The 27,822-nt window shown below is 37.8% G+C and overlaps 1 protein-coding gene across 1 annotated transcript in view; it reads right to left on the bottom strand.

The window, feature by feature from the left end:
- Nucleotides 1-27,563, bottom strand: part of COL3A1 (collagen type III alpha 1 chain) — a 73,284-nt gene extending 45,721 nt beyond the window's left edge. The window contains exons 1-2 of the mRNA XM_039363711.1: nucleotides 27,322-27,563; nucleotides 3,331-3,536 (exon numbers count right to left, since the gene is read on the bottom strand). Of these exons, the coding sequence (XP_039219645.1) occupies nucleotides 3,331-3,536; nucleotides 27,322-27,403 (288 nt within the window). The 5' untranslated portion in view covers nucleotides 27,404-27,563. The remainder of the gene's footprint in view (nucleotides 1-3,330; nucleotides 3,537-27,321) is intronic.
- Between the last annotated feature and the right edge of the window lie 259 nt (nucleotides 27,564-27,822).

Raw genomic sequence — 27,822 nt, 5'->3', positions numbered from 1 at the left:
TGGATCCTAAGGGGTGAGAGTTTACCCATACTTAATCAAGTTGAAAATGTCTAAGCTTTTATTTTAATTTCCTTATCTTGATCTGAATAATTTATAGCAAAAGAGTGAAGAGAGCATAAGGCAATACACACAGTCCCAATCTGTTCTTTCCCCAACAACACATGACTGGAGGTCTGAAGGTGATTTGAACTTGAGTGTATTTGCATGAGGAAAAGTTAAAACTTTCCATGTGATCCAGGACCCTGATTTATAAAGATCACCAATTGTGTGAAAAGCTATACTCAAGTTCAAGCAACCATGAATTAATCTTCATTCCAGATCCTTGGCTGAATATCTGGAGATTAGGGTGAGTGGGAAGCTAGGAGGCTAAGGGCCAGACTGCATGCACTGCTCTCTTCTCTCTTCAGGTTGAAGTCCTACATATGTAGCAAGATTGCAATTGCCAATCCTGCTATAGATCTACACACAAGCGGTCTTATATATGTGAAAACTGTCCAAATCCATAATTTTGCAGACATGTCCACAGTCTATGTGCATGCAGAGTGAGTTCATACCAAAAAGTCAAGGCAGACTTTGCTGTCTTAATCCAGAAATTACTAATATAGCACACACGAACTAACGTGGCCCCTGGAATATATGAAGCTGTTGTCAGCTTTACCAAGCAGGCATGGCCTTGGTTAAAGGTTTGGTATCACCCACAGTGTCTTTAATCAGAGGCTAGACATCCAGAACTCTCCCTTATGAGTAGCTGGGCAGCTAAAATGTTATTTTCTCCCATTGTCTTAGTGTGATGCTTTCTCATAGGCACTGATGGGAAGAGAAATGGCCTCAGCCATTTATGTGTAGTTTGAAGCTTTTCCTCTACCCACTGACACAGGCCTGTTAAAAAACTTTGTAAAAGTCTTCCTCACACGTGGACTTCCATTATTTGCATTCAAATGAAAGATTGATTATACAGTGAACCGGCACTTTTATAAACAGCATTATACTTCTTTCAGGGCACTTTTATGTGAAAAATTCATGAACATATGCAAAGAATGACAAACAACAGTGTATTATGTCAATTTATAGAAGTTAACAAGTGAAATCTAATTTATAATGTCTTTTCTGAAGAATGTGGACTTCCTTCAAACTGGACACTATGAAATGTGATAGCCTTCCATTTCTATATTCCCTCTGCTGAGGATTCTGGGAATTGAAATCCATTCCTCTGGGCAATGGACAGTTGGGGCAGTAACTGAGGCATTCTGGGATTCTTAAAAATTGCAAGGTTGAGAAACACTGGTTGTTAATTGTCAAAAATGTATAAAAGAGTTTTAAATATATGTTGGAAATGCACCCACAAAAGAAGTATTTCTTTTAACCATATTTGGTGGACTTCTGACAAAACAAAAGAAAAAGAAAAAAAATACGGGGACCAGATTTTTACTTTAATTCAGAAGATCATTCAAATAAATATAAAATTGACACTTGAAAAGAAAAAGGGACTTTGTTATTATATATGTTGACAATCTTATATGCACAAAGATGAAAAGACATACTACTTCCCACAGTGAAAAAATGGATGGTAAAGATGACGAAATTAGTAGAAATGGCAAAACTGATTGTTTTAATTGTTTTAATTAAAGAGAACAAATTACCTAGTTTTGTTTGTATTTGGAAATGATTTTCTTCAGAAATAAAAAGGATAAAACTTTGAGTTTAGGTTTTGATAATTTTGTTACAGAAATAGTTTGAAATATTGTGAAATATAAAACAAAAGCTTGAGCTTTTTTATTTTGCTGTGCTGAAAAAACCATCACTTTTTTCTCCCTCACTTTTGCTTTTTTCACTTTCTTTTTTCTTGGTTTTCTAACTTTTTTCTGTATTTTTATTTTATACTGAAACTTTAAAAAAGAGAAAGACTTGGTTGGGGAGCTCTTTATAGTTCAATTCTCTATATATTTATTGAGAAGTAAGATGCATATATTCAATGAAACCTATTCCCATTTATGTTAACCTGAGCATAGCACTTTTATTTTATTAGTTGAATAAAGTTACCACAGGACTTTCAAACTTTTGTGAGGAAAGAAACAATGGGACATCTGGATATATAAAAGAAAGAGATAGTAGTTAAGAAATAATTTCCATTTAAAAATATGCATGTAAAAGGTTAAAAGTATGCATGTAAACCTAAAATGGACAGAGATACTCCATTTTACAAAAGTTTCCATCTTGACTCAAGTCTGACTCAAACATTTTGAACATATTTAACTAGCAGAAACCAAGTGCTCTGTGTGAACTTCTTTCCAACCATCCAGGCATTATGGGAGAGTTCCAGTTGAATTTCACTCTTGGCAAATTACTTGCGGACAAGCTGGGCCTTCTCTTGGGACTGAGTTTAGTGTTCTTTGGATCCACGTCTTTTGGCTGGAAGCAAATACTCATAATCTTTGCCAGGCATTCAACTAAATAACAAGTCCAGGCCAGATCTGAAATGCTTAACCATTAGCAGCATCTTTCCATTGGGAAAGTGGGAAGAGCAATTCTTGGGAGATTGCTGTGAGACTTCCTTACTTGATCCCTGATTGGAAAGGATTGCAAAAACAATATTCTGCAGGATGTTTTGGCACTTTTAAATTCTCTTCTATCGCCCCAGGAAGGACAGAGGTCTCTGTTATATACAAAAAGGAAGGATGTGAACCTTCCTGGGCCCCCATGAAACGGTCTGCTGGAGTGTGAGGAGTGGTTTAGAGCAGGGATGGGTAACCTGCAGCCTTTAAACAGATTATATGCAGATGTTGGTCTAATCTGAAAAGTGTCCCAGCAGCTCAGATTTTTGGCAAAATCAATGTGTCCCGCCCTTGGCGACCTGCTTAACTGGAAGAGAGACAGAGATAAAGATAAGGATGTTGGGATGGGGAGAGACAGGGAGGGGGAGAACAACAGAAAGGGGAAGAGCAACCCTTTTTGTTGTAACTCTTCCTATTGACAATATTTGTTCCCTGACAGATAATAGAATGTAGACCTATGGAAAAGAAAGTACCCTGGGATTTTGTTATCCTATAGCTCAGATTATTTAGCCCTTTCCAACATTAATATCTCATTCTTTAAACCAGTGACCAAATCCTTTGTAAATAGCACCAAAATATTTGGGGAAGGTAAACTCAAAAACAATAGCACTCTGCTTCAGCAGGTCCTTGTCCAAACCCCAAAGATTTGACTCTTAAAGTTGAGTATACCTTGTGAAACCAAGAGAATGGAACCCTTTTTACATCTAAGCGCTGAGGCAGAATCAATGTTGATATGAAACGGTATGAAAATAGCATTAAATCCAAATGTCGAACTTACAGGTGAGTCTGTTGCTGTTGGACAAACAGGGCAACATTCTCCAAATGGAATCTCTGGATTTGCGCATGGTAACTCTTCCTCTATACAACGAATGTCATCACAAAGAACAGACCCTGAGTCGCACACACAAATTTGACATGGTTCTGGTTTCCACACATCTCGGTCAGCATACAGTTGGCCAAGGTGACTGCATTCTCCGAACTCAACTAGAAAAAACATAGATAGGAGAGGGGGGGAAAAAGGAAGAAAGGGGAAATATTAGTACTTGGTGTTCACTAAATTGATCAAAGTAAAAAAAAATAACAGCAAGTCCTAATATAACACAAGCAAATTATAATTATGACATTGCTAAATGCTCTATTTATAATGTGTTCAACCTATCAGTCCCTGAGAATAAAATTAAATACATTGTTTTTTATAATGCTCAAGCTAGTGGCAGCTCCTGGCTGACCCTGGGCTTGGAAGAAGAAATAGGCCTGGGCCTGGTTAGTACTTGGAAGATAGACCACCAGAGAATGCCAGAGCTGTGGGATACACTGGGGAATACAAAAAGGGATTGGAAGTAGGCAAAGGCAAATCATGTTTACCACATTGCCAAGAAAACTACATGAGCATGTATGAAGTCACCAGGAATTCAGCTTGATTCTAGGGAGATTTTATTAGTCATTGCTATGAGAGCCAGCCAGGCTCCCTGGTAGTAATTATACTCCTAGAGAAGATGAAGGTTTGTCTGGAGCTAGACTTGCTTATCTTATTGTGTGCTATTATGAAAGTGGCACACATACCATTAGCTCAATAGAACCAGATCATTCAAGATTCACACCACCCATAGAATAGAATAGAATAGAATAGAATAGAATAGAATAGAATAGAACTGGAAGGGACCTTGGAGGTCTTCTAGTCCAGCCCCTTGCTCAGGCAGGAGAACCTATACAATCTCAGACTGGTGATTGTCTAATCCAGTGGTTCTCAACCTTTCTAATGCCGCGACCCCATAATACAGTTCCCCATGTTGTGGTGACCCCCCCCAATCACTTATACATCACCGAGTGCCAGGGATGTGGCCAAAGAAAAGGGGAAAAAATGGCGGACAGCCTTGTTTGGCGACCCCCATGAAATGGTTGTTCAACCCCAAATGGGGTCCCGACCCACAGGTTGAGAACCACTGGTCTAATCTCTACTTAAAAATCTCCAGTGATGGAGCGCCCACGATTTCTGGAGGCAAGCTATGCCATTGGTTGATTGTCCTCACTGCCAGGAAGTTTCTCCTTAATTCCAGGTTGCTTCTCTCTTTGATCAGCACTTGCCCTCTGGTGCTCTGGTGAACAAAGTGACCCCCTTCTTCTTTGTGGCAGCCTTCCCTATACTGGAATACTGAGATCATGTCTCCCCTATTTCTTCTTTCTTTAGACTAGCCAAACCCAAGTCCCACAGCCATTCTTTGTATGTTTTAGTCTCCAGGCCTTTGATCCTCTTAGTTGCTCTTCTCTGAATTTTTTCCAAACTCTCAACATATTTTTTGTGATATGGTGACCAAAATTGGCTGCAGTATTCCAAATGTTGTTCTATCAGTTAGATGGGTGGTCTCTAAATTAGGTAGATAGATGATAGATGATAGACAGCTAGACAGCTTACAATTCTAAAATTATAAAACAAAAGCACGAAAACCATAAAAACATCCACAAAATAAATAAACTTTATCTGAGGTGGATTGCAATGGCTGCCTCATCATAAGCTTTGCCTGACCTTTGCTGCTGGAAATGATCAGATAACAAAGCTATTACACAGCTGAGAAGATCAAATATAAAAAAAGATGTTTGAAAGATTAAATATCAAAAATCAAATTTATAACCTTGCCTGGGAAAAGCTATGAATACTGACCTACATGCATATGCACAGATTTTAACACTATTCCTTTAATACTTTTACACAAAAATAGTGCACTAATCTTGTGTGTGACTCCTCAGGAAAGATAAAAGGGCTTCAGCTCAACCATCTTGACACAAATCATTTTAGTCATTTTGACATTGTTAAAAATGCTAATAAGGGGCATGATGGCTCAGTGGTTAAAGACGCAGAGCTTGAGTTAATAAAATGTCTTAACACTAAAATGTAGATGTTCACTGAAGAATGAAAGTAGTATAAAATATAACTTCTTAGATTAACATTTAATTATACTTATATCCAACATATACCCTTTATTGTCACTATAGTTAATATATAAGGTCCAAGATTTATATTTAACTTATTCCAACAATTTTATGACCTTTAAAATAAGAACAACAGATTATTTTCTCTGTGATCAGCAAGGGAGCACTTAAAAATTTATGATTAAATTCTATTATAGTCCAAGTTATCTGGCAGAGGGAATATTGAACTTGAACACTTGACCCCAATCAGAAAATGACTAAAGTAGTCTTTCATAACTTCCATTTTTTATTGTAAAAGGGAATGAGAGGAAAAAAATAATAACAGGAGAGATGAAAAAGAAAGAAAAGAAAAGCTAAGCCATGAGGAGGACCCTCTGTTGATGCAGCTCAAAACTACATTGGCTCCCATAACAGAAGTCACTGGAACTCAGTAGGTAGAATTTTAATATAAAAAGTTAAAAGGGGCATGGAAATAAGGAATACTTCCTAAATCCTTATTTAAAAATAGGTCTGAAATAAACAAGATTCTCCAAACAAAGTTAGGTCCTGTGATCATACAAATATTGCCAGTTCTTTTCATGGTGGTAAGGAAGAAAATAATGTTACCAGAACTGGCCTATATAAAATCCAGACAAATGTCAGACGACAGCAGTAATGTCTATGGAGATTCTCAGTCATCCAGGTCATAGTTATCCCAAAGATGCTTTTTCATGAGGCAACTGGATTTTCTTGTTTTTCTTTGTAGGTGTTTCAAAGAGGCCATCTATGTCAAAATTGAACAGCCCTCTCTCAACAGAGGAGGAGGGATATGACATCTTCCATCTCCAGTCTACAACATAGTCCTTTCAACAGTTCCAAGAAGGCTCCACACCCATTTGCACTATTCAGATGACCCTAAAGACACAGATAAGCCTCCAGGTAGCATTAACGACTTCCTAAAAGAATGCAAATGAGCATCTGTCTGCAAGGACTATAAACCTTTCCATTCCCCACCATCTAGTCAGAACTGAAGAAGCTTCTTGGATGAGAAGCAAATATTTTCAAAGAAAAAACAAGAAAGTCCAGTTGCCTCATGGAAAAGCATCTTTGGGATGACAGCAGTAGATATAGAAAACTCTAATTCTAATGCTCTTAGATTTTTGTGGAGCCTAGATATAAAAGCTTTAGGAATGTTGAAGTAATAAACAGTTGGAAGAATCAGACCTTCAGACTCAGAGAATGTATTTATTTCTGTCAACTAAAAAAAAGTTAAATAAAAATTACTGTTACTGAAAAAGAAGGAATCCAATAATACTTTATGTCATTCTCTTACTGCCCAGGAGGTGGCAGTATTGACTAGATAGAGAGCAACATTGTAGAAACATCTGGTTGTAATGACTTACAGCTTTGCTTCAAACTGGCTGGATATTGTTAAATTAGTTAAGAACTTAACTGGAAGTGCTGATCTACAAATCTTTGAAACTTTTAGCAGAAGTAACTTATTGAGTACTTTTTTTTCCAGGAGAATCTTCCATCTTGATTAATTTGACAATTGAAGAAACAAACCCCTGCTAGGTTAAAATGTGCATCTTTATGTTGATGCAGTATCACATAATGGCCTGTCTATTATATATATCTAAAGTTCTTTACTGGATACAAAGTAAGCTAACAAAGTTTTTAAAACAATGGGTAGTCAATCCTGCAGCCTGAGTTTCCTGTTTGAGTTTCCAGACTTGTCACCTCAAGAGGGTAGCAACTTCAAAGTGTATTCAGATAACAGGAAACTACTTGGTATTTAATGGCTACCTTATTATGCACCAATGGAAGAAGGATTAAATCAGAGGCTGATAAATTCTGTGAGGAATGGCTGTGGGATCAGAAATCTAGAAATTCTTCAGGTTGTAAAGATGAACCATGAGAGATGAGGAACTTTTTTCATGTTATCGAACTACAAATCTCTTCTCATTAACTACAAATTTCCCTTCCTATTAACCATGTTGGTGGGCTTCTAGAAGTTGTAGATCAGCAAGATCTGGATGGCCATCTAAGTTTCCTACTGAGACTGATTTAGTAGATTCCCAGAGGGAGTGAAGGAAGGAATCAGGAGCCTAACTGGTGATGGGTTCTTCCTGCAGACTTGATTTATCAACCATGATTATTGCACAGTATAAGGAAAGAGACAGCCCAGGCCAGGGGTAAGCAACCTTGGCTCGTTTATGACTCGTGGACTTCAGCTCCCAGAATTCCTAAGCCAGCCATGCTGAGGGGAAAGGGAGAGGTTTCCAAGCTGAGCCATGCTGGCTCAGGAATTCTGGGAGTTGAAGTCCACAAGTCATAAAAAAGCCAAGGTTGCCTACCCCTGGCCCAGGCATACGGATAGGGTGAGTGGGGGAGCAGATAATAAAATGTGTACTATCTTTGTGAAATTCCATCCTTTTCACACTTGTGTCACCATATCATACACAAATGAGGGGTAGATCCTGCACTGTAATGTCAGGACACATGTTTAGTCATTTTCTCATCATCCGACCTAGATGGTACAAGTCACCTACGGAGGGAAGTATAAATATCAACAAAACAAATAAAAAAAAATCATTGTCCACAAACCAGTATGGAGTCTGGTATATTTATACTAATTTATCTCAGGGTCATAATTTCCAGTTTGGGGCCTGGAGCAGAGCCCTTGTGTGCTCTAACTTGGAAATTTTGGAGAAATCAAGGATGAATGGCTTTATTCCTGGCACAGTGCGTATCACCCAAGTTGTTGTACTGCATATAATTTTCTTTTTAAATAATGATGGGAATTGCTTGCCAGCATTTGTATAAATAAATTATATCTTATTGAACATCTGGAAGACATTTCACAAAACATAAAGAAGGGGGAGGGTGGTTTTTTGCTTTTTTTTAGCATCAGAAGAATTATGTAGCATATTAAAATTGCATTTCCTAAGTTTTCAGAAGATTTAATGACAGTTTTCTCCAGGGAAGATTTGCTGTCCTTGCATCAAACAAAAGGAAATCAGAACTGAAATATACTTTCCTGCCTGATGAGTAATGTTTGATTTAGTGCCAACACTTTTATGTATGCCACTAAAGGAATTTTACAGTGTGACAAAATATTTACAGTGGGACAAAGCGACGTTTGTCTTTGAGAAGCCATATTTTAGCTTGTTCATTAATGAAACAACAGCAATGTTGTTCCTGGAAACATGACCAGATAAATGAATTCTACTTTACTGTAAGACTACATGAATAGAATCTTACCTTTGCCCTCACTTTTACATCCGGTGAACATAAGGAGGATCCCTAGAGAGCCTCTTGTTCTTTCCACTGTGCAGCTGTGGGCTATAGTCTTTCTTATCTGACCGTTCCCTAGGCACATCTCTTTACTCTGTTTCCCAGGTTTTTCCCAAATACCACCACATTGATCTCGAGGGAAATGACTGGATCAAAATCAATTTGACAATTTCATGCAGAGAAATCACACATCTGCCTTGCATTTCTCTATCTGAAGGCCTGCCCAGTTCAAAAAAGATCAAAAACCCTAAGATGGAAAATCAGAGTCTGGAAGTTTTCCATTAAAAGGGAGTTTCTGGGGAGCAGCCAAAGGCAGCTGACAGGTTCCATACCAATCAGGGGGTTTCCATTTAAGGTACTGCAATTACTCTTAGATTTGCTTATGTCTGTTTGGAAGCTAGAGTACCTACCAGCTGCTGGGCTTTGCAAAAACAAGATAATTGAAATAAGTAGCAACAACTGGGATATCAGCAGGAAGGAGCAGGAAAATAAAGGACTTATGAAGCATGAAACTGATAAGAACAGATACTAGATTTGATCTTAGCCAAAGCTTTTGCATCAAGTCTTGGAAAGTCACACACTGATCCCTAGGGTCTCCTTCAATGTTTTTCCTTTTTGGAAGGAAAAATGGAAGTGGTTTGGGTAAAAGCTGGAGGAAAAATATGCTGCCTCATCAAATACTTCTCTGTGTAGAGTAGAGTAACTAAACAGAATTCTGGGTACAGTTGAAGGTGCTGTAGTCAACTCTGAAGGCTCAAAGCTTAGAGCAGGGGTCTTCAAACTTGGCCCTTTTATGACTTGTGGACTTTAACTCCCAGAATTCCTCAGCCAGCGTGCCTGGCTTAGAGAGCTTCAAGAAGTCTTCTCTGGTTGAACTTGTCTGTCTGGTATGAGGTGGCAAATAAAACATGTTAAAAGTTCCCCACTCAAGATAATGCCCTCCACAGTTGAGCCTTCTTAGTGCTGCCTTTTTGTGGAATAGCTTGTCCACTGATAAGCTTGTCCAACGTTTTCTTGGTTTCCAAAAAAATCATGAAGCCACAGCTTTATAGGACAATGACGATTAGGGGGTCCTGAAACAGTTAGGGGCAGTTATTTTTAGTATTACAATTTCATTGTAATGTTTTTGTTGCTTATTATAGTCAAAGCTATTTGGAATTGAGTGGCATTGAAGCTTAAATAAGTTAAGTATGTTTTCTTTGGCAAGCATCAGTATTATTTTATGTACCATATGTGAGGTAGGAGGACTTGTAAATTAGCTGAATTGTGTGGACAGAGGGATCTATAGTTTTGGGATATCTGGAAACTATCTCAAATTTGCCCATGAATTTACGTCAGTTGCCATTGAATCTTGGAAGTGTGTGTATTATTAATGGCGGAATTTTTAATGTATGAAGCAAAACAACCAGATTAATATATATGAGTCTTCAGAGTTTGCCGCGTAAGACCTATGTTAGTTATTATGGCAATGTTTACAAGTAAAACTAATGCATTTGTTCCATATTAAGAGTCAAAACAGAGCAGTGCATACTCTGAAAATGAACTCACTGAATTGCTGAGCCAAAAATACAGAGTGTTTTCAATTTGGGGGCAATTAGATAAGTGCTGAGTGCAGGAAACTGGAAACATTTTGTTCATACTGACTTAGTAGGAGACATGAAGAGGTAATGACACATAGATGCTTCTTTACCATTCTATAGGTAACTTATACATGATAGGATTTTTCATCCTTCTGAGCTGCCAACAGATAAGTGAAAGTGATAGCTAGCAAATGAGAAATTTTAGACACAACAAAAAATTCAGCAAATCACAGTAGCTGTCAGAAAACAGGCAAGAAGTCATTCTCATTTTATTGAACTTATCAGTTAAGTACTGACTAGTCAATGTGGAGTCTCTTTTGGCACCTACCAGACACTCTTCTGTCTGGCTTCAATTTGTATTTCCTAGAATCTTTCAGTTTAACAAAAGACAGAAAAACTAGTTCTTCCAAAGTGACTCACAAATTCTGGTATTATTTGGAACTGTAGTTAGTACCTTGCTTGGGGTAGAATCTTTTGGAAAGCTGAAGACAGCATAAGAGGGCAAGGCAAAATGGAAGTCAGGATATTTATGGCTGGCCCACCAACTTAATTTAACTGTGGTAATGAATATGAAAAAGAGGTGGGAGAATACATGGACTAATACTATTCCCTATGCATGGACTGTATGTTAATGGAACCCTCTGGCATCCAGAAAGGGAGGAACAAGAATCAAACAGGTGCTGCAATATTGCAGTGTTAATTCTGCCTCTGATATACTTGGGTAAGTTATCCTCTGATCCATCTTAATGTCCTTTCTTGGACATTTACAGATTCCCATATCCCATTTATATATATATATATATATATAATTATCTTGATTCAATCACGACTAAGACCTGGGATATCAAGTAAGTGGGAAGAATAATCAGAGATTAACTTTACCTAGTATCTTTATTAAATTATCTATCTCTTTTCCTCAATGCCAAGATGGAGCATAATTTGACAGAAGCACAAATCTCTAATGATCAAATCTCAAATTTTAAATCTTTTTTAAAATATATTTTAAATGGCTTGATTAAAAACTCATGGCATAGCAAGCCCAAAACTTTCAGTGGTTATTTTTGCTAGAATATAAGCACAAGTTTAGAACTGTAGGTGAATATGCTATCTGCAACCCCTCAGCCTGATGCTGATTAGATTAATCAATATTCTTAAAGCCTTCTGTAGCCTCTGTGTAAGAATTAAGGATCAGAAAGAATAGATGAAAGTAGAGTAAATGCTTATTTAAGATCTGTTTCAAATGTTTCATTTTGGATTACTCTAAGCTTCATTAATATAACTAGTAGACTGATCAAAATGAGATATTTTACACAATGAATAAATAGCCAAGAAATGCACATTATAAAATGTCATGATAACCAGTAACTTAGATAAGAATTTGCAAGGATTCCTAGTCCTGATGTCTCTAAATTATACCCAGCATATCTCTACAGAGTTGCTGGAGTTGGGCAGCATGCAAATATGATAAATAAATAAATATCACAAGACAGTAATAATGGGACCAATAATAGATCTTGCCCTCTTGGGCATCTGCATATAGAGTATGATTGGCACCTGCAAGATACAGGAGGTTGGGTCAGCTAGCCTTTGACCCAAAAGGCTGTTGTGATATTCCTGATTAGATGCACGCCAGTTTAGTAAGGTTTGCTGAGGTTAAAAGACAGAACTTGGGATCTCTGGGGAGTTTATTTTAAAATTCTACCTATGTTTACTGAGAAGGAAGTTTCATCTTTTAGAAATCATTGTAGGGTGTTTGCAAGATTTCTAATAAAGCATTTTACATCTCAGATTTTCTTCCTGGCATTTCCTCCACAGCTGTACATCATTCTTTCCATTATGGTTAGGCTATGCCTGCATACCAGAATTCAAACAAATCCTGGCACTTGGATTTCTGCCCAGCACTTGGATAAACATTTCAACTAGAAATTCTGTTGATTTCAGTGAAATTTACTTCCATATGGGAAATTATGGCAAGGGGTTATTTTTCCCAGCATGGTTGACTGAAATCTTCTGATTCTGATTTATCATACTTAATCTGTCAGCATAAGAACAACACAATCATGATGCAGAATCTGTTTATTTTGTTAGTTTAAAAAAAGCATTTTTACCTAGCACTGACTGGTCACAAAGGTAAAGAAGAACAAATAAATTAAATAATTGAATTATTTAAGAAACACTTTCTGCTGATCAAAATGTAAAAGTGAAAGTAATAAACAGTTTAATCTTAACACTAAATTGGTTCTTCACACATTTTAGTTATGGGCATGATCCAGAATTCATTTTATACACATTAGATCTTTCTTGTTTTGAGAACAATTCGTCAAGTATTTGTGCCAGAAACTTGTTCTATGGAAGTCACAAATGATGCTTTCAGTAACATATATCTAAAGATATTGTTATGCAGCTCTATGCTTGATTTATTATTTAGACTGAATATGAGCAACATCAGTTTTCTAGTAGGCTGCTCACAGAATTATATCCTTCCAACTCTCATACTGCTTAGCTTCATGCTTGTAAAAGCAAATGAAATAATTAGTGCTTACAAAAAGTTTGAAAGGCTAATGACATAAAAAAGAAATTTGTCTTTTATGGGAAAGAAACAAAAAAGGTGGCCCTAGGCTCTTATCCAAAGGATACTTAACATCAACATACATTTTATAGTGATTATAGTGGTGCCCAAGGACCAACAAAGACGTCTGAGAACATAAGAACATGCAGAGTTATTCAAATTTTCCATGGGTGAAGTTCAGGTCAGGAGGCACTCCACTCCAAAAAGGAAGAACAATTTTCTACTTCTCCCCAGCATTGCCTTTCATAACCTTCCACAGGGTCACCCAACCCACTGGAACAGTTTTACTGAAGAGGTGGGCCCAGAGGAATGAGGTGGGAGGAATCTGTGAAAATATCTCCTTCCTCCAATCAGTCACTCTGATGAAGCTTAGACTTTCTACAAGTAGAAAGTCCAAGTCCTTCTACTCTATGGTTTGATTCAAGGAAAGTGTATCATGCAAGTGAGACAATTTCTTTTCTCAGCTTTTTCCCAACACTTCAAGCAATTGCAATAAACATTGCGGAGGAGTGATGTGGGGGTAAATGTGGATTGTTTCCTAATCAATTTGCTTTTGAAGTACACCTTGGGAGGGATCTCTCCATGTGAACAGGAGCCTACTTGTGAAAACAATGGTTTCCTTCTGCGGCTGAAACAAGCATAGATATCCACAGCCTGCTATGGCAGTGCAATTCTCGCATTTATATGCATTTCCAATATGTGAAGGTGGCTTGAATCATTAGTCTGTGATCACTGGGACCTGGAGATTCTGATGCATTGTATTGTCTGGAATAAATAGACTCAATTTCAGCACTCTGAATCACCAGCCCTATGCTTGTTTACCTGTAATTAACCTTGATGAAGTCAAGTAAATACTCTCACGCAACTATGAATGTCAGGACGGCAATCATGGTTATTTTTTACACTAAGAAAGAACATGTATCTTTCAGATGACACCTGATTGCTTGAAAACTTGACAAATTGATTGGACTGATTACCAGAGGACTATACATTAAGCCAAATGATTATTTTCTACCTGCCTCCACTTTGCAGTTTAGGAAAAATACAGAAACGTTAATAGAACACCACCCCAAGGAAGCAGATTTGTAAAAATTGGCAATAAAATGCCAGACAGAGCAACTTTTTAGTGAGATATACATGCATATCTGAGGAGATCAGGATGCACAAGTGCATTCAACATTGCTACAGTAGTAATGGAATTCCCTTAGAAAACAAACTGAGCCTTTCCTTCATTTGCCAAAAACCAAAAGAATGATTCAGAATTACTTTAAAAGGTAATAATAATATTAGGCGCTTTAGTATAGGTAGCCCTTGATGTGTGACTGGTCACTTAACAACCGTTTGAAGTTACAACACCCTCCCCTCAAAGCTACTTATGATCTGCCCCCCACCTATCCCCCACATCCCATTGGATCCCTGGAAATCTTGGCCTATTTCCTTCAGCCACCTAAGGGAACCTAAATCTGGGCAGAACATGTTACTATTGCAGATGCTACCAGGGCAGGTGGCTTCCTTGGGTGGCTGAGTAGCTGGATGGGAAGAAAGCCAAGGATGGAGGGGGACCACAAGGAGCAGGAAGCAGAGATGGGGTGCCTCAGTGATTGGGGGAGGCCTTGGGAGTCCAGGACATTCATTTAATGACCGCATTAGGGAAAGCAGAGGGTAGGGGGTCATTAAGCAAAACTGTCTCGCTTAATTACCCTCATCACATGCAACTGTAAAGGTTAGCCTCCTAAACCATACTTAGAGGTAGTTGATCAGTGAATGCCAAATCTAGGAAGAAGTGTATAAGGAAGCTCTATTTTACATTTCTGCTTGTCAATTTCCCAGGAATATCTTACGATCATTGCTCAAACCAAAATATTGGACTACGTGAGATTGGATTCAGTGCAGCCAGGCAAGCATGTTTGTACGGTTCTGCATTGCATTCTGGCTGGCTGGCAGCCCCTGGGATGAAAAACTCTCCTTCTTTCTCCTGAGCAATGTCTAAATCTTGTCTGGGGATGCTCCAGAAATATATTTGGGGGAATTTTTTCAGAAGTTACAGAGGAAAGAAAGTTTGGAAGAAAATTGCCGGTGTAATGTGGGATATATCTTTCCAATCTGAATTGATTTATGTTTTTCCAACTTGGGGCTCTAGAAACTCAAATCTGAAGGCTCATGTAAGAAATACGACCTACTTGATGTCTGGTTTGGCCAGATACATTTTCCAATCAGCAGGAAAAACTATAGGAAATATCTGAAGAGTGGGGGAATGATATTTTTCTCTGCCAAGAAGAAAAAACTTACACATTTTTATGGAGTGGAGTTTTATGGAGCTGCTTTACTTTATTCCATACCATTGTCTATCTCTATATCTTCAGATAGGGAAGAAATTCATTCCTCGGACTGCCACAATACTACTTTATCAGTGACCCAAGACTAATTCTGGCTAATGTATAAATGGTCCTAATGATTCCACATATATCAGTGAAAAAACTCAGGTAATTATGTCTGCTATATAACAATAGCAATAGCACTTAGACTTATATACCGCTTTACAGTCCTCCCTAAGTAGTTTACAGAGTCAACATATTTCCCCCAGCAATTTGGGTCCTCATTTTACCAACTTTGGAAGATGGAAGGCTGAGTCAATTTTCAGCCAGTCAGGATTGAATTCCTGGCCATCAGCAGAATTAGCCTGCAATATTGCATTCTAACCACGGCTCTCTCTAGTAATCTAAAATTATTGTTTACAAAATAAAATGAAGTATATAGTCATTTCCTGAGCTTGGACATATTAGCTGACCCATAAACCTTCACATATTTATTATGGTATCCCTTAATGGAGAACTAGGTGAAAGTGAATGCTATGTGGAAAGCAGGATTAGAACGTAAATATACATTGCTGGCCAGTCAGGAAAAAGCTACTTTATATATATATATATATATATATATATATATATATATATATATATATATGTCTTTGTTCGGGTTTTCTCCCGCGTAAAATTGGAACTGTCTTGGCGACGTTTCAACGAAGTCCCATTCGTCATCTTCAGGCTGGTGAAGAAACAGCTAAGACCACACATTGCTGCTCAAAGCACGAAGCTGAAAACACCAGCCTGAAGATGACGAATGGGACTTCGTCGAAACGTCACCAAGACACTTCCAATTTTACGCGGGAGAAAACCCGAACAGCCAAAGACCTACATATATATATATATATATATATATATATATATATATATATATATATATATATATATATATATATATTTGTTTTCTGAGGGTTTTCGCGGGTGTTTGTATGTAGGTCTTTGGTTGTTCGGGTTTTCTCCCGCGTAAAATTGGAAGTGTCTTGGCGACGTTTCGACGAAGTCCCATTCGTCATCTTCAGGCTGGTGTTTTCAGCTTCGTGCTTCGAGCAGCAATGTGTGGTCTTAGCTGTTTCTTCCTTTTAACTGCCAGTGGGGGTATGAACTGATTGGGTGGGAGCTTGGCTGTGTTCTGATTGGGTGGAGGTGTGTTCTGATTGGTTAGGGGCGTGGCTGTGCTCTGATTGGCTGGGGGGTTGGCTGTGCTCTGATTGGCTGGGGGGTTGGCTGTGCTCTGATTGGCTGGGGGAGTGTTCTGTTTGGTTGTGCTCAGGTTAGTCTGAGTTGCAGAGGGGTTTAAGATTTTGGGCTGCCTTGCTATTTTTTGGCTTCACGTTTGTGGTCGTGCCTCATTTTCATGGAGGGTGTCAGTTTGCTTCATGTATGGATTGGAGGGGTTTAAAGTGGCTAATGATGCAGCTGTGGTCTGGCTTCTGGTTTGTGGTCGTGCCTCATCATCGGTGTGGCTTTGGGTTTGTTTTTTGCGTGGATGTGTGGTGGTGACATCCTGTGTGGTTTTTGTGAGTGTGGGTCTGGTATCATTTTTTGTGTTAGGGAGTCGTTTGTCAATAAGGGCGGGTTTCCAAATGGCTGGTAGGCGGGAGGTATCATCTCGCTTGTTCATGCTGTGTGGGCGTTTTTCTATCTCGATGGCTTCTCTGATTATTCTGTTATTAAAATGTTCACTTTTGGCAATGGTTCTGGTATTTTTAAAGTCAATTTCATGTCCTGTGGCTTTAAGGTGTGGCTTAAATAAGTGCACGCATTGAAGAACATAAGAACTCAGTCAAAAAAGAGGAACCAACATCTTCCCTGGTCCAACATCTTCGGTTGTCCAACCGAACAACCAAAGACCTATATATATATATATATTATATATATATATTATATATAATTATATATATATATATATATATATATATATATATATTCTGAGGTTTTCGCGGGTTTTGTATGTAGGTCTTTGGTTATTCGGGTTTTCTCCCCCGCGTAAATGGAAGTATCTTGGCAACATTTCGATGAAGTCCCATTCGTCATCTTCAGGCTGGTGTTTTCAGCTTCGTGCTTCAAGGAGCATTTTTACGTGGGAGCATTTTTACGTGGGAGAAAACCCGAATAACCAAAGATATATATATATATATATATATATATATATATATATATATATATATATATATAGTCATGTTCCTTAGGGCTATGCAAAGCATTAAAGAAAGGGATTTTGCAAAATATATTAGGGGAGTGAAGGATTACTTTTTGAAGCTTTAAAATAGCACCATCCTTTTGAGGAATTGTAAGGCTGTTTTGAAGGCTGATCTCAGCTGCCTGGCCTATATATGTGTGCACAATGTCTTAACTTGGCTTCTGGTCCAAGTGGAATACTCACGGATCTATCTGCCCTCACAATCCAGTATTTTTATCTCCATGTAAGAGACCTTTATTAGGATCCCAGCCTATCTCCTTCTTCTAAAACTGGAAATGGCAGGATTTGAACCTAGAATCTTCTGTTCACAGATATTCTGCCACACTAACTCTGTTGCTTTCCTAAAAGACGAGATGCATTTTTTTTAAATTCTTCACATTAGAACCACCACACTTTGAGAGCAGACAGTACTAGCAAGAAAAGTATTTCAAACGCTTTCCTAAAGAGTTTCTCCATTACATTTAATACTGTTGAAAATTACACTTCAGGTTTTTTTATTTGTTGATTACCCTAAACTACATGCCACAACAAAGACATCAAAGAAACAATGTTGAACCCCATTTAATATAGCATGGTATTTCATGACTTCTTCAAGTAAATTGGTCAAATGATGCACTGACATCTTTAGTACTGCCAAAATGTATCATATAGAGATTTGTTCCTTAAGTTTTCTTTTCACAATCAAGAAACTAAAGATTCTAAAGTTAAACAATCTCTCTTAAGACATGAACATTAATAGTTCATGCCTTCTGAATATCCCGAATCAGCCTTTTCTGTTGATTTCTAGGGTTGGTCTTCAACTGATCAGGAACTCTTCATGATCACCAGAAACTTGGCAATATAGAGATACAAGCTATAGAAATGTTTATATACTAATAACACAAATCTAAAATAAAAAATAAAAAAATGCTCAGCTCCCAAACCCAGAAGATATGGAAATATTCAGAAAAAGAGTGTGGTCCAGTGTTCCTAGAAGAATACTATATTGTATAGTATAATATACCAGGGGTAGGCAACCTTGGCTCTTTTATGACTCATGGACTTCAACTCCCAGAATTCCTGAGCCAGCATGGCTGGCTCAGGAATTCTGGGAGCTGAAGTCCACAAGTTATAAAAGAGCCAAGGTGGCCTACCCCTGAATATACTATGCTATCCCCATTATTTTGAGGATAATGTTTTGATTTTTCTTCCCTTGCAAAGTTTCCCTCCCTTTTGGATGCTATTTGTGCCTGATGTGAGACAGTTTAATTAGCTCTATGCTGGGCAGTGCATAAGATCCTCCATGGAGAGGTCAAAAGAATCAGTGTAATAGCTGTGACCCCTTTAGCCCTTTGTATTGCTTTCTTTCTTTTCATTCTTTTTCAATTTTTTTGTGTTAAGAGCTTTGACTGTGTAATTCAAACCTGGCTGCTTTTTAATCCATATTTTAAAGGCATGTGGCTTCAAGGGTAAGGTCAGGACTGTCAACTTGATTTGTTTTCCTCCCTGCCCCGCCTTGCCCCCCCCCATGCACCTGGCAAGGATCCCTTTGAGATGCACCATTGCAACTAACCAGAGAAACATTGAAATATAATAGCAGGAAAATGTATTTGTAAACACCTGTAATCTTCTAGCAGGATGACATTATCTGTTTTATGGAGATAACTGTTTACACATCTAAGGAGAAAATAATGAGACAGTATTTGTCTGTACGTGTGCCTGCCTTTGAATTATTGGTGATTCCTGGTGATTGCCTGGACCTGTCCCTACGGTTTTCTTGGCAAAGATTTCAGAAGTGGTTTGCTCTTGCATGCTTTCCAGGCTGAGGAAATGAGCGACTTATCCAAGGTCACCCAGAGGTTTTGTGCCTTAGATGAGGCTAGAACTCACAGTCTCCTGGTTTTTAGCCTGGTGTCTTAACCACCGCACCAATTGGTTCTCTGTTAGATATATCCAAACAGTATTATAGGACTCATTCCGCATGAAATGTTGGAAAATGGAAGTGTAGATTGTTAGCTAATGCGAAAGGCATCTCCTTCGTTGTATTTCAATAAATGCAGCCAAAATCCCCATTGGTTGATGCATGTCCAAAATAAACTAACAAGTGACTGTTGTTGAAAGAAAAGTTTAATGTTTTCCATTGTCATCCTAATATGAAACAGGCAAAGTTTACAAAACTTGGAAAATGGAGCTAACTGGATGTTAGCAATATACATGGAGCTAAATATAGCTTTTTAAAAAAAAAAAAAAAATCTGGAAAGAATTATGACATGTAAACAATTGACCTTACTTTTTTTTTAAGCTAGATGTAGAATGCAGAAGATGTCAGATTTATTTACAGATACAATGGGAGAACTGTTCTATAGAACAGGTGTTTAAAACAAGTAAAATAAACTTTTTTATTAGCAGTATTCTTTTAGGAGAGAAAGAAGTGAATTACATTATGAGATTATATCTGTATTTGTTCAGTTGCTGGTGAATGGCAGTTTTTATCTTAGCAGAAGAAGAAAAAAATATGCAAAAGGAGTAAGCTTCTTAATTATATGTAATTAATTCAAATTTAATTTCAGTCATTTTAGAGTCAGTTTTAATCCAGTACATCCACTTTTAGGAGGAGGGTTAGAGAGGAAGAGAGTCAAATGTGGAGGAAAAACTAATTTAGAAGCCCTGCTTAATTTTATCATGATCCCTTAGAATAGCCGAGCTTGCAAAATTTTTGCGAAATCTAACTTTCACCCAACTTTCTTGGAACAATTGCTTAATAATGAAGGCAACAAAATGTGATAAGTGAAGCAGATCTATTAAAAGAAAAAAAATCTATATCTTATAATGAAAAATATTGAGAGGATTTTCTAGTAACTTTGATTTTTCTTTTTCTCTCTCTCTTCCTGCCTGTCTGCCTGTCTGTCTGCCTGCCTGCCTGCCTGCCTGCCTGCCTGCCTGCCTGCCTGCCTGCCTGCCTGCCTGCCTATCTATCTATCTATCTATCTATCTATCTATCTATCTATCTATCTATCTATCTATCTATCTATCTATCTATCTATCATCTTGAATTGATTTCCCATAGATATGGAAGAAACTACACTGGCTCATCACACTGTTACACTCAATGTTCAAAATGGCAGCATCAAAGATTGTAAAAATAGGTCAAGAGGTTTCATTAGATAAAATAGTTGTTCAAAGTCTTTTAAGTAAAATATATGTAAAGAAATTTATTATTAGCTGGTTTGAAAAAGTACAAAAGGCCATTTAATAGGATCACGAGGAGGAATAAGTGAGTGGGTTTTTTTACCTAGATCGAAATTATCATTCATTGATCAGCATAGCAATTCACTCCCTCCCTCCCTCCCTCCCTCCCTCCCTCCCTCACTCACTCAATCAATCATAGTCACACACATTTGGAAATGAACCCAGTTGACCATAATAGGTTTTTCAGGTCTTGTTTGGAAGAGACTGTATGGCTGCAATGCCTAAGTCCTTCCAGTTCTTCACAGATCTCTCAGACAGAATGAGCCTACTCTGGATAAGGAGACGGTGAACCTAAGTCTTAAAAGGCCTTGTTATTGAGCCCTGTCATCTAAACTTGCCTGTATTCTGCTCAGAGTCACTTGGTGACACTTTGGCCCCAGGAGCTTTCCATCTTTCACATTGGTTTATAGCTGGCACAAACCAGCCAGCTCAAACACAAACAAGTTGGAGAAGTAGGGGTTGTTAAATTATATTTTGCAGGGATCAAGAATTTGCAGCCTGAACAGCAATGCTTAAAGATTGATGTATTATCCAGATTGGGTCCCCAGAGATTCAAAACTTTGCCAAGAGCTACTTACAACTGTCTTAAAAAAAATATTTCTAGCACCATCTGTTTAGAGGTATTTTTTTCATATTCACCATTCTATTCCCACCTTGCAAACTGTGGTTGTGGGGCTCCTGACTTGTGTCAGCATTGTACAAGTTACATGCCCTAACTTGGGTCATGAATACATCAATGATCTAAATAAATCTTCCTGAAATGTGGTGCTCTTCAAATGTCTTGTGACTGCAACTCCCAGAAATTCCACCATGGCCAAAGACCAACATTAACTTGAGGGAGGCTGATCTAGATTAGAATAAAAATCTTGAGTGACCCCACAAGTGGGACTCATAAAAAATAAAAATCCCAGACCGATTGTTTTTCATGTTCAGCATTAACCACTGAATTCAAATGGCAGTGATTAAAGTTGACTGCTTTTGACTTTCTTGGCAAATGGCATCAATTCAACATTGTTAAAAGTCAGTGACATAACACTGAGAAAAAGAAACATCATCTTTGTTCCTTTCTCCCTGGAGTAAAGCAGTGTTTCTCCTCCCTCCATCCTCATCTCTGCAGTTCTGCTCCCCTCCCCCCCCCAGAAATCATTTGATGACTCTTGGTCTGAAGTCAAAACACACACATGGAAAGTGCAGACAAGGCAGAGGTAACCATTTAGCTTTCATCAAACCACAAGTCTCCTCAGGCTTATGGAACTGGCCTAACTTCAGTAACACCTACTCACTTAAAGGACGTGGAGTTCTTAAAACTTAATTAAGATTTGGACTTTCCTTAATTCCAGGGAATTGCAAATTAAGTACCCTATGAAGTTTATATTCTACAACAGTTTAAACAGGGTTGGACAGCCATGGTGGCAACTTTTTGATAGCTAAGGAATGAACTCACTTAATGTTCCCAGACCAAAGTGAGAGAGCGTGAGTTAGAAACTGGTGGATCCAATTGGGGAAGGCCAGGATTCCCCTGCCTCCTCTTGGAATAGATTTTAAGAGATTTCTCTACCCCAACCAACCTTCAGTAACTGGGTGAAGCCTATTTTATAATCCACATGAAAGTTTTTGCTGGTTGCTTGTCTCAAAACAGCCATCAACTTTTAGGATTTGCAATCAAAGAGGGCTCAGGGCCTGCCAGTTGCCTATTCTTGACCCCCGGAAAACCAACATCCTAAAAGTGAAAGCACATTGAGCCTTAATTGATGTGGTGATGAAGAAACACACACCATACATCTGAACATTGTTCCTTTCTCCTGGCTTTATTTAACTTTGACCATTAAGAGTTAAACTGAAACTGGAGGTATAGTTTCAGTAAGGTTTTATAGAAAGAAAGTGGTGAATGACATCCAGACAACTTCTATGAAAACCTTTTGACTACTTTGGAATGTAACATAAGCAGATTGGCAGAGGCAACAACTATTTCAAGTGTAACATTGAAATGTAACATGGAAGCTAAAGCCAAACAAAGGTTATATAGGCACAGGATCATGTCTGAACAATAATATCCCAACTAATTAGTTAAAAAAGGTTCTGCTAGAGGTATTTCACTTCAGCTACTTTCTGAAAGTTCAAAAGAGTTGGGGCAAGTCTTACTTCTTGGTCAGAACTATTTCACAACATGAAAACTAGGTATGGAAGGATCATGTTAAAACAATTCATTTTAGTTATTTGTTTACTTTGAGAGGGGCATATCCTAACCTCATCCATGTCTCTGCAGAGATAGGACCCCATTCTTAATTGTCACTACAAATAAGCTCTGATGTATGTGTGTGTGTGTGTGTGTGTGTATGTGTGTGTACACATTATATTAAGTCATAATGTAATGTGTTTAGTATTTGCTTAGTGGGTTCTGTGCACCAAGCTATTGTGCCTTCTAAACTATGGGTTGTTTAATATAATTTCAATAAACTATGGTTTAGAGCAGCAATGTCCAATGCACAGCCTCTGGGCCACATGCAGCTCTAGATAGCTAGAAATGTGGCCCCATAAGATCTACCCACCCCATATTGTTTTATTTATATACATTAATTATATTATATATTTTATATTTGGCCCAAGACAATATGTCTTCACTCAATATCACCCAGGCAAGTCAAAATTTTGGACATCCCTGGTTTAGAGGGATATCTTCCCCAGTCCTTTGGGGAAGAATGGAATTAGCTGAGCTCAACAGTAAGGGTATGAATTAGTCTTGTCAAAATATTCTGTAACATAACCCATAATTCCATTTCATGCTGCATCTTTTCTGCCATTTACATGCATCCTGACTGGAAATTTTGGCTTGGCTTATCTTGCAATCCACTAATTTCAAATTAATGTTCAAATGCCAGGAAATGTAAGCAGGGTTTGCTTTTTGCACAGTAAGCACAAAACATACACTGTAATTGGAAAACCAGAATATCGTTTTATAGTCTTTTTCTTTGGCCAAAAACCTCATTGCAGTTGATACTTGGAGGGTGGACATCTAAAGTTGATTCATACATTATCTACACTGTGTGAGGTTGCTGTTTCAACATGGATAGATCCCAGTTTCAACATCTCAGTTTAATAAACCTGAGAAGAATGGAATGGAATCTGCTGTTTTTAACCCCAAAGAGAACTATATGCTTGGTTAATACCACAAGGTTATCAAATTTGAACTTTCCTCTTATATAGTGGGACCTATTTGGAAGGACAAGTCAATAAATGGAGAAAAAACATTTCTAGTTTAATGTTAAAAGTTATTTTAACAGATTGCTTTCCTAAAGACTGTACTTGTATTATGCTTCTACATGCTCGGTATGTTCCAGATCTGATTGTCTCCCTTTTAGAAAAAACACACAAAACTGCTGGCATTCCTCAAGCTGTTCATTCTGTTTAGAATGTTTTTACATGAAAATGCATCATTTTGAAAGCAAAGCCTTTGTATATAATCCATTTCAAATCACTTCATGTTTTCATTATACATGAAAACTTAGGAATAAAACATGAAGAGGCAAGAGTGCAACAAATCCCAGTGCCCATTTATCATGGCTACAATCCAACAAATAAATGTGAAAACCTTAAGTCTTAATTTTGGTTAAGACTTGTAGTGATTGTTCTTTCAAATTCTTATGAGGTAGCAAGGAAAACAAGTTATAAAGTCATTTATTCATCAACTTAAGAAGGGTTATGCACTTGAGTAAAGACCTTATGGATTTCTCTAATAATGGAAATGTTAATAATTTCTAGTAATATAAGATGGGGATCAGATAGTATGACACACCAATCATAAAAACAAAAAATAAATAGGAGCATTATTATCCACAGCCTTTCATTATCTCCAGCCCTTCCAGGAGATGAAGTCAGATTGTGGAGTACTAAGAGAAAATACTTAATTCAAAAGGACATAAATTAATACTCAGAGAACTGAATGATGTTTGCAAGGAAGAAAGACCCATGGCATACTAAAATATTTTCTAATATTCATAACTAGGAATCAGGAAGAAAAAAAAGAAATCAGAACTCTACTGTAAGATGAATTGCATTAACATAGGTCCAGGGCAGAGAGAGGGAACTGGTGGTCCTCCAAATGATGCTGAATTAACTCCCCCCCCCCAACGTGACCAATGGGGAGAAACTCTGGGCCACAAGTTCTGAACAGCCATAAGTTCTCTGACTTTAGTATAGGACACCTAAACAGTCAGCGTATACTAAAAGTGCACTATAGTGAAGTTTTATCCACATTGACTTCAATGCTTAACATAATTATGATACAAATCTGTCCTCATTCTCCTTTTCTAGCCATTATAGCAAAAAAGGAATTCATAATTGAGTTTTACAGTGTGATTATTTGATGCTCAGTGTACAATCACCAGCTTCTTTACCAGAATATTTTGGCACACTTTAACAATAATAATCTCCCTTCCTTCCTTCCTTCCTTCCTTCCTTCCTTCCTTCCTTCCTTCCTTCCTTCCTTCCTTCCTTCCTTCCTTCCTTCCTTCCTCCCTCCCTCCCTCCCTCCCTCCCTCCCTCCCTTCCTTCCTTCCTTCCTTCCTATTTAAATATTACTTTCAGCAAATACAGAACAATTTACCATATCTAGAAAATATTTTCCTATGTATGTAAATATTAATTTCCCAGATGGTTACTGTTTTGTTTCATCTATGGGTTATAGCTTGCACCAATCTGAATAACTTTTATTCTGGGAGGGAGGGAGGGAGGGAGAAAGGAAGGGAGGAAGGAAGGAAGAAAGGAAGGAAGAAAGGAAGGAAGGAGGGAAGGAAGTCATCTATAACACACCCATGTTCGTTGGTAAAATGTTAAAAGAAAAAATAAAAGAAAAAAAGTAATATAGATTTCTGGAAATCTCTCCTGTTTTAAAACTGTGTAGGTAAACATGGTGTAAAATTAAGGGGAACCAAGAGACTGAGTTCTAGTTTAGGCACCTTTGGCACAAAACTAGCTGGCTGACTTTGGGCCAGTCACTTTCTTTCAACCTAGGAAGGAGGCCATGACAAACCACTTTTGATAAACCATGCCAAAAAAACTGCAGGGACTTGTTCAAGCAGTCTCCAAGAATCTGACACAAGTGAATGGAAGGGGAGGGGGGGAGGGAGGGAAACATAAGCCATTCCAGCATTCTCTGTCATTTGCAGGCTTTAAAAAATTCAGGTTAATGTTACGTGATTTTGTATTCTCTCACTTTCTCTTTCTTTTTCTTGAATTTTACAGAGTCTACCAAATAGTGATAACAGAAAATGTAACACAGTAGAACACAGAAGTATTTCTGAACATGCGTTTGACTTCTTTGTTATATCTATCTAAAATGCATGTTACAACAAGAAACAAGTACTGCATCTGTTTGAATGCACTAAATGCGTAGCCATAAATGCTTCATATTCCTTAAATCTGCTGGAGATAAGCAACTGGAGCCAGTGGAATGTGGAAAACAGACAAAATCTAGAAAATTCCTACAAGCAATGTCAGTATAGTTTAAATCAAACATACAGAATCAATTATATAAAGCAACTTTACAGAAAACGATTGCCCTTTCTCCTTACTCACTAAATCAATTGTGATGAATGAATGAATGAATGAAAAGGTTCATTTCCTTGAGGCTTTTTTTTATAAATACATAGAATATCCTTGTTTTCATAGGATCATTTGTAAGAAAGGCTTGTCTATTAGATAAACTGATGAAGAAACATCTAATTTCCGATATACATATCAACTATGTGAGTACATTTGGTTGGGGTAAATTATGATGTAAAGCTTGTTATTAATTAATTGTATCAGTACAGCTGTGCATCCAAGATACAGATCATACAGTTCAACAATTCTGGCAATTCAACACAGTGCACATCACCATCACACACACCAGGTTCCAAAAATGTCCCTTATTAAAATATCCTGAATTTCAATTAATGTGCTTCCAAGTGATCGTTTCCTGCAAATCCTTTGACTGTTCAGAATCAGACTTACTCTCCAGGAAGCATGCATAGCCTAAGGTTATTTACTGTTAGGAGAGCAATGGGCTTGAAATAATTCTCTGATGAGTGATGGAATGAAGTTTGAGATGTTATATATTCCTCTCCCATTTATATCTCAAAAGAACACACTCATATCCACATCTGGAAAAATCTTTCCCCAGAGCTCAGCCAACCATCCTAGTTCACAAAATAATTTTCTTAAATGGTATAAACGACTTTATATACAAGCCTATATTTAAAAAGAAACATATGCCAGCAAGACCCCAAAGCAGTATTTCTTACAAACCCCACCCTAAATACAATCCTTCTTTTACATTGCAAATGAAGTTCAGACTTTCCTGAACTCTGCACTCAAAAAGCAAAAAGAAAAGAAGAGTAACATGTTTCCAGTGCTGGTTAGACAAAATGAGTCTAGAAACATCAAGAGAGAGAGAGTTTAGAAAAAGGCACAGAATATGGTTAAGCCCCTAAAAATTCCTTTTTAAAGGTTAGCTTTCTTACTTCAAATGCAGGATCCTAACCCAGATCAAAGCAAAGGAGGGGGGAAAGTAACTTGATAAATGCTCAATATCTGGCAAAGTTGCACAGAAGGGAATATATGACAATTCTCAATAAGTGGGATTACTTACCCTCTTGTTGTTGTGCCAAAATGACGGAGAATTGTGACACAGTAAAGAAGAACAAAACGGCTCTCTGCACACAGCTCATCATGTTTAAATAATTTCAAACATGAGACTCTATGTGCAAAAGAGAATGAGAGGGAGAAAAAAGGGGGGAGGAAAAAAAAATCAAAAGATCACCATCAATTGCTTCCTGCCCTGATCAACCACTGGGCCTGCAGAGAACTCGGCCACATGCATTCCTGTGTCTTGCCCTTAAATAGGGAAAGCTTTGGCTTCCTCTACTTGCCAGCCCCTTTCTGAAATCTGAGAGGAGGTCCCATCCCTTTCACATGAAATCAAGTGATTAATATTTCTTTTGGCCTTGCAGAAGGAGCAGCCAAAATGAAGTAGATACATAACACATCTGGAGTGCCTGAGTCTGCAAGGCTTTTTAGCCTGTGCATGTTCAGATAGGAGATGAAGACTCTAAACTGCTGAAGTGGAGGTGTTTTGGGAGTTTTTGCTGCC

This window comes from Crotalus tigris, unplaced genomic scaffold (assembly GCF_016545835.1).
Source record: "Crotalus tigris isolate CLP2741 ecotype Arizona unplaced genomic scaffold, ASM1654583v1 scf7180000019570.252052, whole genome shotgun sequence".
Classification (NCBI taxonomy): domain Eukaryota; kingdom Metazoa; phylum Chordata; class Lepidosauria; order Squamata; family Viperidae; genus Crotalus; species Crotalus tigris.
This window is presented reverse-complemented; position numbering and strand designations above follow the sequence as displayed.